General features: G+C 45.2%; 1 protein-coding gene across 2 annotated transcripts in view; it reads right to left on the minus strand.

Annotated features, from left to right (window-relative positions):
- Positions 1–810: 810 nt before the first annotated feature.
- Positions 811–14,052, minus strand: part of SRF (serum response factor) — a 74,477-nt gene continuing 61,235 nt past the window's right edge. For both annotated transcript variants that reach the window (XM_066624782.1, XM_066624774.1), the window contains 4 exons: positions 9,858–9,977; positions 7,466–7,657; positions 6,508–6,584; positions 811–2,960 (listed from right to left, as the gene is read on the minus strand). In XM_066624782.1, coding sequence (XP_066480879.1) covers positions 2,865–2,960; positions 6,508–6,584; positions 7,466–7,657; positions 9,858–9,977 — 485 coding nt within the window. In that variant the 3' untranslated portion in view covers positions 811–2,864. The remainder of the gene's footprint in view (positions 2,961–6,507; positions 6,585–7,465; positions 7,658–9,857; positions 9,978–14,052) is intronic.

The raw sequence follows: 14,052 nt of genomic DNA on the forward strand, positions 1-14,052 counted from the left end.
GCCAGCCAGCCAAAACTTAGATGCCATTTGTAAGAATGCAAGTGGATGCAGATAATGTCCAACTGCAACACTGTCAGGTAACTGTATAATTCAAGGGGCAGTCTTGATTGGGCTAAGACTCAAGAGAATTCATTGGATGCTTTTGTGGACTTCTCATACCTGAAAATGGGAAAAAAGCGAGCAGATCAAAAGAAGAAGGTGTCTTGGTTCTTTCATTATCGTAGCTGCCTGTACAGAAACAAATACTCTTTTCCCCCCAGTTGCTGGATGCCAGAGAGAAATAATTACATGCACATTGGATGAGGCCTGATCCTTGCAGGTGACAGAATTCTGAAGTGATCTCTTCAGATTACAAGACAAGCACATTGAGGAGCAAGGTTCTAGCCCAGCCGGTTCCCCCTCATGTTAATTTTCTACTTAGTTTTCCAGGCAAGGGAGCACTAAAAAATGTAATCTCCATCCCCTCATAATCTGAAGTCAAACAGTCAATTCTACCATCTCAGAACTCTACCGCCTCAATCTGCTGAATGTGTAAATCGGGTGTGAGTCAGAGTACCAGCTCAGCTTGATTTCTACAGTAGGGCCACATGCAACAAGGTTGCAAGCACTGCACATAAGCATCTCTTCCCCACTGGCTCCATCTTCCCACCAAATCTGATACAGGTAGTTGATTTAAACAGGAGGCCAGTTTAAACGCTAATGTTCATGAAAATAATTTCAAAAGGTTACATTACAAATTAAAAGGGGCCCCTTTCCTTTTCCCCCTTCCCACCCCATGGCCCATCCCCCCTCCCTTCCCTACCCACCCCAAGTACAAACCCCATGAAAACTGTACAGGACCCAGACTTTAATTCCTTTAAGAATTACATAAATACTGAGTTTAACATTTAGAAAAATAAAGTATTTTTTTTCAAGGCTTCTTTTGTCTTTTAATTAAAAAGAAAAAAGTTACAGTAGCTGCTTCCTTTCTGTAAAAATCTGCAGCCTCCTTGTTCCAAAGCTTGTCCTTGGAAAGGAGGGGTAGGGGGCAGATACCACTGAGCTGCTGTGGCAACTTAGTCCTTGTTTCCCATGGTGGGGATGAATAACTCCTTATCAAATTCACTTCCTGCTTGGTTAGAATGAAGTTCATGATTGTGTGCAACCAGCTATCCAACCGTGCAGCTCCTCTACCATTGGGACAGGTCATACCCCCTCAACACCACTGATAGCCACAGGTCCTCTGCTGTTCTCCCTTGCAGACCTTGAAGCCCTGCAGCTTTTCCCTTTTTTGTTTCATTTTTTTTTTTTTTTGCATTTGTTCACTCCAAACCTCATGTTCGAATCAACATGACAGGGAGCTTTGAAAAGCACATTGGCGCAACAGTAGCTGCCACCACTCCTGTACTTCCCCCTATCCCACATAGGAAGAGCATTTCCCCAACTAGTCTGGGTTAAGGCTGCCCCATCCCATCTACCCAGTTTCAGTTTAGGAACAGCAGACCACAATGGGCAGCCTCCTGGCAGATGCAGTCTGAACGTACTTGATAATGCAACACACCATCTTCTTTAGAGGTCATGTAAAACAGTGCTGTGTGGGCCAACTTCGATTAGTGCACTCTCCACTCCCTCACTAGTGATGACTTGGCCATAAGCACAACTGCCTTGGGGGGGGGGGCGCCTGTTGAGTTTAAAAACATATAAAAATAGAGCTCTCTCTATTTGTTTCTGTTCCTTTACACACTTCCCTAATTAAAAAGAATTGCAGCTTGATTCTTCTTCCTTCCCAGAGGAAAGCACTGGCAAAACAATAGAGCTGGCTTGAGGGGAATGCTTCCCAAATGCCACACAAGACTAGAAGCAATCGTAGCTACCAGGCAAGAGTTGCTGAATGTGTTTCCAAGAAGGGTAAAGTGGGGCTGACAAACACCCTTTTGGCAGTGAAATGTGTATGTTGCCAAACTCAGTAGGCACGAAGCTATTGCCTCACAAGGCCAATAGGCAACCAAAGAAATGGTCTCAATCTGCCCTCACCCTCTCCACTGCCTCAGCAGAGCCCAGGGTGGACACTAGCAGAAACAACCCCTCTTTGCAAGCTGAGAAGAAAGGCAAGGCCACCACTGTGGCCAGCCCACAATGTGTCACTGATTGCTTGAAGGCACAATACTGCAGCCAGCTGGAGAACCTGGACTTGGGGGGGGGGAGTTCTCTGCCCTAGCATGGACTTAAAAACGGGCAGGAGAGATGCCTGTGTCAGACAGGAGGTTCCCTTTAGATGATGGCTTCAAGCCCTTCTGCATTCCTGCTTCTCCCAACCACAATCTTGGTTGCTCTGCTTGGAGGCAACAAGCTGAGGAGGTTCATGGACATTCTGTGGTGAGGGGAGAGAGAACTCCCACTCTGGCAACAGAAAACAGAAGGAGAGTTATATACATGGCAGAGCAAGCACTCCCACCTGTGAGAGACAGTTTCTTTGGCTGGAGTGAGGAGGAAGAAAAAGAACAAAACGTAAGCACAAGTAAATGCAGCATTCAGATGCAACAACACGCTCCCTCGCAGCCCAGGCTCAGCTCCTGCTGCTGACCTCACAGTCACTTTAATATGCATTGTGTGTTTGTGTGTGTGTGTGTGTGTGTGTGTGTGTGCATGTGTGTGTGTGAAAGAGTAATGTGTGAGAGAAGAAAACGTGAAAAAGGCAACAATAAATAAGTGACGGAGTCCATACAAAAACAGGGACCGTCAAAATCCTGGTGCCAGGTGCAGCTTGAGGACTGCCATGGATCCTGGGGCCATGCACAGCGCAAAGCTGGCGGCAGGTGCTGCAAGTGTGGGTGCCAGGTACACTCCTGGTGCCAGGTATTCCTCCTCCCTCCCCCCAGAGTCGCTCAGTCACTCTTGGAACTATGCGACGTATCCAAGTTGACCACCTGCAGCTCTGTCAAGCTGGTGCTGCTGCTGGACTGCTGCCCGATAACTGTCATCTGCAGAGAGACAAAAAAGACGGGACCATTAGCTATGGAATGCAAACATTAACACAGAAAATTCTCACATGTCCTTCTGCATCACAATGGTGCAGTCACACCCCAAGGGCCGCATGCAACTCTAGTTGCCCCATCTCAAAATGGATACAACAGAACTGGGAAGCGGACACAAGATGTCAAGGACCCTTGGGGTGTAAGGACATGCTCAAAACAAGAAAATGTTGGCACATATGTGTTGTACACATATCATAATTATTAGAAAAACTGGATAAAGATCAAACAAAAAGGGTGTAAAACAGTTAAAAGAATTAGTACTCATCAGCTAGTAACTATAATTCCCAAGCTACATGGTAAGTAACAGCATGCCCTGAGGGTAGCTAAGGGTAGTGTGCCTTCCAAAATTAAGCCATCATGTTCAATGTATACATCATTCTATGGCTGTCAAAGTGGAGGTGCCCCACGCAGCACTGCTAACACCCCCTCCTGCTATTGCTCATGTACTGGCAGTGACATTATCCCCTGGAAGAGAGCAAGAGGAAGGACATCACAGGATTTCCTGATACACTCCAGCTAAAAGACATGGAGGAATTCCAGAACATCACCAACCACTGCACAGAAAGCACTGTCGAGTGTCACTAGAGTGTCGAGTTGTTGGGCTAAGAAATTTAAAACATTCACGTTGTTTCTTTTTTGGGGGGGGGGGGGGATTCACCATGTTATCTTTGCAAACAAAATTGCTGCAACATTCCTTTGCCCAACTTTCCATGGAAATATGCTGGTAAACATTAAAAAAAGCAGGCAGGATGTCTTATTATAACCCATTTATACATCCAGTTTTAGAAACCTGGAATAAGTCCAACTTGGGGCTAGAGCACAGGTATGCCCGCTGTTCTCTTATGTTCTCTTATGTCTAGTAATGAGATAGATACTGGGTATATTTCACCACATGGATGCACAATTAGTACAATTACATGGATCTTTCACCTAATAAAAACAGTCTGATACTATAAATTTGCCCTTAAGAAAGTACAAGACTAAAGTAATAAATGAGTTTGGAAAAAGTGAAGAGAAACTACTAAAAATGTTCTAAGAATAGCAGCAAGACTGCTACCAGAAACACCATCTGGTTCTCTTGTAAGCAAAGGATGAACATAATAGTTTTGCTGGATTAGGCCAAGGTGTATTGAGCCTAGCATTCCGTTTCCCACAGTAACTAGCCAACTGCCTCTAGGAACTCACCAGCATGTGAGAAACCTTCCATTCAGCTTCCATGGCTAATAGCTATGTGATTAATTTCTTTAACACTTTAACAGCCCAATCTTATCTAAATCCCTGCCCAGCAATGCAGCAGTGCTGGTGCTGTATCCCAAGGGAGATTTTTGGCTGCTAGAGGCTTCCTCTGAGAAAAGGAATATTTCTCTTTGCCCTAGGGTAGTGGTTCTCACTCCTTTAGTACCAGGACCCACTTTTTAGAATGAAAATCTGTCAGGACCCACTGGAAGTGACATCCTTAAGCAAGCAGGAACATTTTTAACAATCCTAGGCTGCAATCCTACCCACACTTACCCTGGTAAGTCCCATTTACTACCATTGTTAAAAGCATATTTATAGTAGCCTGTTCAAAGTACAGATCTGTGACGTTTCCCCAAATGCAGTCACTTACCAGGGTAGCATTAAAATAAAATATTGAAATGAATGGGGGCCCACCTGAAATGGGTTTGCGACCCACCTAGTGGGTCCGGACTCACAGTTTGAGAAACACTGCCCTAGGGTATGCCCCAGCAGCTACTGGGGCCAACTTGGGCCTGTGCCAGCTCAATCAATGGTGCAAATCTGCACTGACCTGGGAAGGCAGATCAGACCCAGGAATGGGGTGGCAATTTGGTCTGCACAGTTGTTGATCCTGTCCCCTCCCTTCCCCCCCAGGCCTGATCTACCCTCCTCCCACCCCTTGTCACTGCCTCATTCTGCCCGTACCCTCCCCTATTCTGCCCACCTCCTGCCTCCTGTTCAATTCCCACCCTCACCCCCTGCACAGGCTGATCTGCCAGGGTGTGGAAGGCCACTGTGTGATGGCCATAAAGCAGCCTCTGCCCATGCAACACTAGTTATGCCAGTGGGAGAGAGGGATAGGATTGGGCCATTAAGGGCTCAATCCTATCCAACTTCTGAGTGCTGAAGCAGCCATGCCAACAGGGCATGTGTTGCATCCTGCGGTGGTAGTGGTGGGGGCAATCATGGTAAGGGAACCTTGATGCGGTTCCATCGGCACTGGAAAGTTGGATAGGATTGGGTCCTAGGTCACCTAGGATAGTGACCAACACAGCTTGCGCCAATGAATTCCAGAAAGAACATAAGAACAGCCCCACTGGATCAGGCCATAGGCCCATCTAGTCCAGCTTCCTGTATCTCACAGCGGCCCACCAAATGCCCCAGGGAGCACACCAGATAACAAGAGACCTCATCCTGGTGCCCTCCCTTGCATCTGGCATTCTGACCTAGCCCATTTCTAAAATCAGGAGGTTGCACATACACATCATGGCTTGTAACCCATAATGGATTTTTCCTCCAGAAACTTGTCCAATCCCCTTTTAAAGGCGCCCAGGCCAGACCCCATCACCACATCCTGTGGCAAGGAGTTCCACAGACCAACCACACGCTGAGTAAAGAAATATTTTCTTTTTTCTATTCTAACTCTCCCAAGAAATTATGCACTGTGTGAAAAAGTTCCATTTGTCAGTCATGAACCAACAGCTAGTCAATGTTATTAGGTGACCATAAGTTCTAGCACTGTACAGGTTGAGACTAATTATTCGCCTGGGTTCCATTAAAAAAAACGCACTATAGCAAATCAATTTAAAAAACAAAGTTTCTTTGCTCCAGTGATTGAAAAACAGCCTTGCTGACCTTTTGACTCACTGAGTCATTTGAGTCATTAAGAAGACAGTCCATCAGCACTTCACTCAGTCCCTCCCTTCACCAATGCAAAATGATCACCTTTCTTTCACCTGCTGGGGGAAGGGAGGGGTCCACAGGAAAGAGAAGGATTGATGGATTGTTAGCCTGCTGCCCTCTCTCTCTCTCTCTCATTAAGGAAGCTGTTGTTAAAGGACTATTCAGTTTTTAAAACTGATTTTAAAGGGATGGATTTTTCCCCTTCTCCAGGGATCAGCACATTTTTTCTCATTTGCAGGGAAGTAAAACTGGAGTTTCTCAGGATTTTGAAGGATGCAACAGAATCCAAATGATCTGAAATGCAATCTTAAAAACATGAAATGTACATTTGCATCTTCTGAAATGTACATTTGCATCTTCATATAGTGGGTGTTCCTACAAAACCTAAAGATGCCAGAAGCTTACAGGGAACAATAAAGAAATGTGGCAATGATCCACGTTCGCAATCTTATACACAAGAGAACCCAAGAAACAGACACAGTGGCTGCACATCTTGCCTGTCAGCTCAGAAGAATGCAAAGAAAACAATCCGTTTCTGTCTCTTTGGGGAAAACTTAACTCTAGTAAAAGGGGGTTCTTGATCTATACCTACCTGATGAAGCTGAACAGCTGAGACAGGGATTTGAACTGTTCCTGAAGGTGCCGTCAGGAACACCTGAGGGACTCCACCTGCCAGACAGAAAGTCAGACACCCTGTGAGCCAATTATGCAAAACTAACTACACTTGCAAAATTTCTCTCTGAAAGCTGCAGAACAGTTCAGGTGTAAATCACAGCAGCAAAAAACAGAACTAGCGCCATGAAAAATTTCACAAGATAATCTGAGAATAAGCAATATGAAACTAAAGTGTGCTTTGTAAGAACACATACACACACAAAGACACTGTCATAAGAACATAAGAACAGCCCCACGGGATCAGGCCATAGGCCCATCTAGTCCAGCTTCCTGTATCTCACAGCGGCCCACCAAATGTCCCAGGGAGCACACCAGATAACAAGAGATGTCATCCCGGTGCCCTCCCTTGCATCTGGCATTCTGACATAACCCATTTCTAAAATGAGGAGGTTGTGCATACACATCATGGCTTGCACCCCGTAATGGATTTTTCCTCCTAAAACTTGTCTTCCTAAAACTATGTATTAATTTGCAAAAGGAATGATTCAGGAAATGCAGGGTATCTCACACTTATGTAGCTTTATTTATATGCAATTCCTATGTAAAATATTAAAACACACAAATAGCTCCTGCTGGGCTGCCAAATCCTGACTAGCAGCCAGCCCTCCAGGGTCTTGGGCAAAGATTTTTCCAAGCCCTAGTACCCAACATCCTTTCTAAGTGGAGATGCCAAAGACTTGATCTGGGGCCTTCAGCATGCAAAACATGCTGAGCAATGCAGGGGCACTCAGCTGTTCCCTTTAACTGTTTTCAAGTCCTCCTTGTTGGCACTGCCATCATCTCTCTGAAATACCAATAAATCAACACATGGCAGAATTTAATTATTCACCATTTGAGAAACACCACCAACCATATTTATTCTGTTTCATCCTTACCCTGATCCTGAACTTGCCCGTGTGAAACCTGCATTGCTGATGGCGCCTGGGAGAAGGCATTGAGAACCGCAAGTCCGCCATCTGTGAGGCCTGATGTAGGAGCGTACATCACTGTGTGAGGACTGGGGTACATCATGTGGCCTCCCACTGTGGTTGGCACCGATGAAGTCATGATAGTTGCTGGCAGAGTCACTGAAAAGAGGAGGAAAAAAACACACAAAGATATTGCTGGTGCAAACTGTTATGATACACTAGTTTAAGTCATTTCTGCTGAACGCTGCATACACGCAACAGAGACCAAATGTGTACACTTGTGGGCTGGGCAAAAATTGGTTAATCAGTTTGCTCACTAGTTTTAAATGCAGGAGTACTTTCACACATCTATCAGCTGTGTGGAGCCACAGAAAAAGTGCACAAAAAGCATTCACAAGGTGGTCCCCAGGCCATCTCAAGTTCATCACGTCTATCTGTCACATGAAGGATTGACCTTCTGAAATGTGCTGGGATGCACCATTTTTCTCATGCTGTGTGTGAACATGACAAATACATGCTTGCAAACACGTCTTAAAGCAGAGGTGTCCAAACTTTTTGGCAGGAGGGCCACATCATCTCTCTGACACTGTGCTGGGGGCCGGGGGGGGGAAAGAATTTTCATTTCAAATTTGAATGAATTTACATAAATTTACACAAGTGAATATATTAGAGATGGAACTTGTATGAATGAAGGTCTTGCAATAGCTCAAGGCCTATAAAGGGCCTTGCACAAAGCAAGGCTGACCTTTCCTTTGCTGCTACTGGTGTATCACATGTGTGAAACAGCAAGCACTGGAGGGAGCCCTTGTCCCACAGCTCATGCGAGAGGTCGAACAGTCGCCCTCATGCTGAGAGCAGTTGTGTTGGGCCAGTACGAACTCCAGCAAGTCTGGAGGGTCAGAGGCTCACTGGGGACTCCCAGTGGGCCAGACTGAAAGTTCCCAAGGGTAGCAAATGGCCCCAGGTCAGGGTTTGGGCACCCCTGACCTAAAGCAACAATCATTAGGAACTGGGACTGCCTATGACTATTTGTTGAGGCTACAGTAAGTGACAAACTCAGGTTTGCTATCAAGTAATATAAGAAATGGTACTGAGATAGGAATTGGTTGATTAATTTGGATACAGCAACAGTACACTGCCTTGTGTATTCTTTGGGTAAAAAGGCACAATAGCCCTTTTGGAAGTAAATATCTCACGAATCCAACATCCTGCTTCCTTCAGTGGCCAATCAGATGCCTCTGGGAAGGCCCAAGCAAGGCATGGAGGCTACAATCCTCTCTTGCCATATGCCCTCTAGCAACAAAGAAGTTCTTAACTGTTATGGATATGGTTGTTGGCAACCTTCAGTCTCGAAAGACTATGGTATTGTGCTCATCCCACTGACAAATGTGGAATCCCATTTTAAAGACATCAAAGGCCCAAACATAAATGCATTATGTTTACCATATGACAACACAGGCAAAGCCTTGCCTTTACTGGCATGTATCAGCCATGCAGGACAGTGGCTTGGATTAAGGCTGCGGTAAAGAGATAGGGGGGACCTTTCAGTTTCTCTGTCAAAAACTGTGCCCCTGAAGAAACAATTTAACCCTGAAAGTATCACCTGCTACAATAAAAATTAAATGCTTCAGGAAGAGATTTTCAGTAGGAAAACAGTGCTGAGGTAAAGCATGAAATACTGATTATATCGAAGCCACAGCCCCAAACCAAACAGCTACACTGTGTAGCTGTCACACAAGAGTGAAGCCTTTCATTATAGGACCATATGGCAAATGCAAATGAGTTGTTTTGGTCTAAGATAATAGCCATCACCTCATCTTTTGGTAACAGGTTCTACAAGTCAACTACATTTGAAGAAATAGTTTCTTTTTTGCTGTCTTGAAACTATTGTCTATCAGTTTAGGATATGGAAAAAGCACCTTTTTCTTCATACCATGTGGTGCTGTATCTCTCCCACTAGAGGGTACCAGAATGACGCTTGTAGATCAAACACTACCACACACAGTCTTTTTGCTGTCCTACCAACTTTAAGAAGCAGCTGTTAGACTCAAAAGGATACCATGACCTTGTAGACAAATGATACACTTTAGCACAGAGTAGTGCCCAGGACACAAATAATTTAGAATGAGCTCCAGTTTTGATAGCCAATTGCCCCTGGCAAAGGCAAGATGATCAGAAGGCACAGCACACTGGGACCTTCTATAGCAGGAAAGGAAGAGAGGCATTGGATGTGGACACTGACTGCATATCCAAATAACCACAAAAGGAGAACCAGCCAGTTGAAATTAGAAGGATCCAGGCCTGTGGAAAGACAAGCTAGACTGCAAAGAACTATGGGGGTGGTGGGGTGACTGTTTACCTGTTCCACTGGAAGAGGTCTGGGTGAGGTCAGTGCTGCTGTCAGTTGTGGGAGACGTTTGCTGGGAGGCTGGATGCACCTGGATGGCTTGCACAGGGACTTGTTGAGCCACAGCACCACCTGGGAAGCAAGAAGTGAACCTTGACTCCGTACAGTTCCATTCCAAGATGCATTAAGGCATCTGAATGCCCATCAGGCCAATCTTTAAAACAACTTCTTAAAAATAGCTTGAAATGCTACCCAAGTCAGCCAGCCATTTGGTCACAGTGAAACTTACAAGGGCAAGAAACATAGCCTGATAAAACTTCTACATTTCAAATTTTAAACATAACCCAATATGAATTTTCTTTGCCACCAGGGCCCAAGATGTGCCTTCATAATACGGTACTTGTTCATTTGTTACCAAGCAAGAAGGCTAACATTTATAAGAAACAGATATAGTGTATATTCAAAACTGGTACTTAAAGTCACTGTGAAGCAAGCAAGACAAAGCAGTCTTTTTCAAGCTGGGATCCCCATATGTGCATACATGTGCAAATGTTCTTTTGGCTCCTTACATTGTCAGGAGAATGTATATAAAATTATGTATCAATAGTATGTGGAACATTCTTAAGATTTATAAAACCCAAGAGGGGAAGTGTTGATGTAGCAATTGTATTAAGAGGCTTTTTCTTCCCCTAGCAGATATGTAAATGTGCTAAGAAATTTTGAAGTGAGGTTGTAAACACAACGACTGAAATAGATTTGCTACAGATACTACAAGATTCAAAAATCTGTTTATTAAATGTTGGGTATCCTCAGTCACAAGAGTATCAAGATTCAGTTCTGCATTCACCACCAGAGACAATCAGCCAATGGACTGTGTAAAACCTGCATAAGCTAGACCCTTATGACAACATACATCAGGTAGCTGGTTTCTCCAAGAAGTTTGGCAACAGTCACAAAACATGGACAGCAACACATGCTTATAGTGAAGGGGAGGTGCCTGAAAGTGGAAACGGGGGGCCTTGTGCTCATTACCGTTGACTGAGAAGAATCCGTGTTAATCTCATCTCATTTCTCCATTGGAACCTCCACTCTAGTCAGAGCACCGGATGTTTACATCTAAAGAAATATTTATACATAATTGCCCTACCAAGAAGATTCACCAGATCTGTGCAGCGACCAAAACCTTGTATGCACAAACAGCAAAGTGGGAGGGCTGCGGTTAGTTCCGCTGCTAAGAAAGCATTCATTTAGCCCTTGTCTTTAGCAGGACGCATATGGACTTTTGCCCTTTTCTACCAGTCACGCTGGACAGGACATGCAGATCCAAGTACTTCAGCATTCAGCCTCGCACACTATATCATGTCCCCGCTTAAGTGATTTTCTATCTATTTTAAGTGAAATCACTCATGCAGCTCTGATCTTTTAAATCTTACACTACCCAACCTGCCTATCCATGTAATCACTACAGTCAAGAGCTCGGAAGAGTGGAGCAACAGAGGACTGACAGAAAAGCATTAAAATACTTCTTCAATTTCTCTAAATTTTATTCATCTCATTTTCTTCTCCCCCCTTTTTTGAAACAAAGAAAAAGCTACATGCCAGTACTGTACAAGAGAGCACATAATGAGAACCACAAAAGGGGAATTCACAAGACCATGCAATACAGACAGTAAGTGCTGTGAAGGAGCTAGTCATTAGGACTATCCAAGTTTCTTATAAAAATAAGTTATTTCTGGCTTAATGACTCGCCTATGCTTATTCAGTCGCAACTCTGCGTTGGGTTCCAAGAACTAAGGACATCACAAAGCTCCAGGCGGCTTCAAAGTACTATGGCAGCAGAGTGGACATCACCCCAAAAATACTTCCTTGATGGGAGTCTTTATGACATGCTACACACCAGGTATTCATGATGACAATGCCTTGCTCTACTGAGCAACCAAAAAATCCCTGCCCCCATGGACTATTTTATAAAAGTGAGGTGGCTGCTGCAGCAACATAGGACCAGCAGAGTCATACAGCACTTTCAAACAATCAAATTATTAATGTCCTTTCATTGAGATTACAGATAAAATTGGCTCTATTGCTCACAGATCTCCCCACCCAACTTCCCAGGTAAAATAGGAATACAATGTTGAACAGTCAAGAGAACGGAAGTAACAAGTACTTATATAGACAAATACATTTACAGTGCAATCCCTTGCAAATTTACTCAGAAATAAGCCCCCCAGAGATCAATGTGGTTTATTCTCAGCAAAGTGTGCACAGAACTTGCCTTCATGGACAAAACTCATGTCATCATACATAAACAACTCCAGGATGGTTCTAAATCAATGATTTGCTATGTTATCACATACCACTCTTTCTGTGAATCTGTTTATTGAATTGTTCTCGATGTACAGCAATATAGATGTATCCCGGTGTCCATGGATCCAGCATCCATGGTTTCAGTTATCCATGGTTCCGCAGATACTGGGGACACCCTTTAATTAAGGCAGGGAAAATAAAGGAAAAAAGTCCCAAAATAAGTATACCTACCTTTGCACAGCAAAACAGCTGCATTTTGAGGGCTGCAGGCAGTCTTCTGAGCTGCCTGCAACCTCTTCCTGGTCATGCTGAGGCTCTTTCCATGACTTAATGTTGCCCCAGAACGCATCAGGATGTGGCCATGCATTCGAGAGCAACACTGAGTGAAAGGAAGAGCCTCAGAGCGATACGGGATTACACCTTTATTGTGATTTATTGTTGGAAGTATTTAAAGTGTTATTTTTGTCATTTGTTGTGGTCACCTTGGAATACAATCTCTACAGAAAACCGGCTTGACTAAGGCACAGGTTCCCAAACTGGGTGTCGCATCCCCAGGGGTGTCATGGGAAGCACACTGGCCTAGCTGCTTGGTAGTGCCATTACAGCATGACAGATTGAGGAGCAGAGGCTCTGCTCCATGTGCTGCACGTCATTTTTGGTCTTGGGCACCCTCCTGCCCATCTTTACCTCATTTACGCCAAATTTAGGGTCTCTGTGATCACTGACCCCAGAAGTAAATGTCGATGGTGATTATGTTACATTGCAACATCATTGGCACTTACTTCCAGGATTGGTGACTGGCAGCATGAGCAGAACACTGCGACCCCAGTAAGTTTGGGTAGCACTCAGTAAGTTCAGGAAGCACTGGACTAAAGTGACTGAGTATAGCAAGACTCCATAGACACATTTGTTGAAAGAGGTGTGTGTGTGTGTGTGTGGGTGTGTGTCTCCCCACAGCCCTACCCAGGAGGATAACAAGCCACTCCACCATTATAAGCCCTAAATATTCTGTTACTCATAAAATTTAGACCCTCTATCTCAGCGGTTTTCAAACTCTCTGGGAGAGTTTGAGCCGCTCTAAGTTCTTGCGGGGGGGGGGGGGGAGGCAGCAGCATGACCTCCAGGATCACATTGTTCAGGGGGGCTGCAGGGGCTTGGGTGCACTTAACCAAGCCTCCTGCAGCCTCCCGGGAGTGCAGGAAGTCCTGCGCGACCTTCTGCAGGGTTCCCTGCAGCTTCAGAAGTGAAAGTGGAGCAACTGCGCTCCACTTCCACGTTAGCGGAGGTGAGGTGCGATCACTCAACTTTCACTTTCAAAGCTGCAGGGAGCCCTGCAGAAGGTTGTGCAGGGCTCCCCACACCCCCAGGAGGTTGCAGGAGGCTCGGGTAAGTGCACCCAAGCCCCTGCAGCCCCCCTGAGCGGCGCGATCTTGGGGATCGCGCCGCTGCCTCCTCCCTGCCTCCTGGCTGCCCCTGCCCCTTAAGGGGGCAGAGGCCAGGGCCCACAGGCTGGGGCGTCACGACGCCCCAATCTGAAAAGCCCTGCTCTATCTGATCTTCTTCAAATTTGGCACAGAGGAACTAGGCAACAGCCCCAGCACCCTACCAAATGTGTTACAAAACCAGTGAGAAATGAGGGAGCTACACCAGTTAAAAAACTCCTTGCCCCAGGATGTGGTGATGGCCTCTGGCCTAGTTCTGTGACAACATGCTGCCTACTCTGTCACAGAAACCCACCTCAAAGACTTCCTTCTCTCTTTATAATGAACTCCATAACCAGGCTTATGTGATTTGGGCCAAATATCATTAGCCTACCTGACCTCTTTTGCTGCCCAAACATAAAGAAAGACTTACTGTGATTGGTTGAGGCTCCCTTACAGTTGGGGTGCAGGACTAGCTAATA

Source organism: Tiliqua scincoides, chromosome 1, assembly GCF_035046505.1.
Source record: "Tiliqua scincoides isolate rTilSci1 chromosome 1, rTilSci1.hap2, whole genome shotgun sequence".
Taxonomy (NCBI): domain Eukaryota; kingdom Metazoa; phylum Chordata; class Lepidosauria; order Squamata; family Scincidae; genus Tiliqua; species Tiliqua scincoides.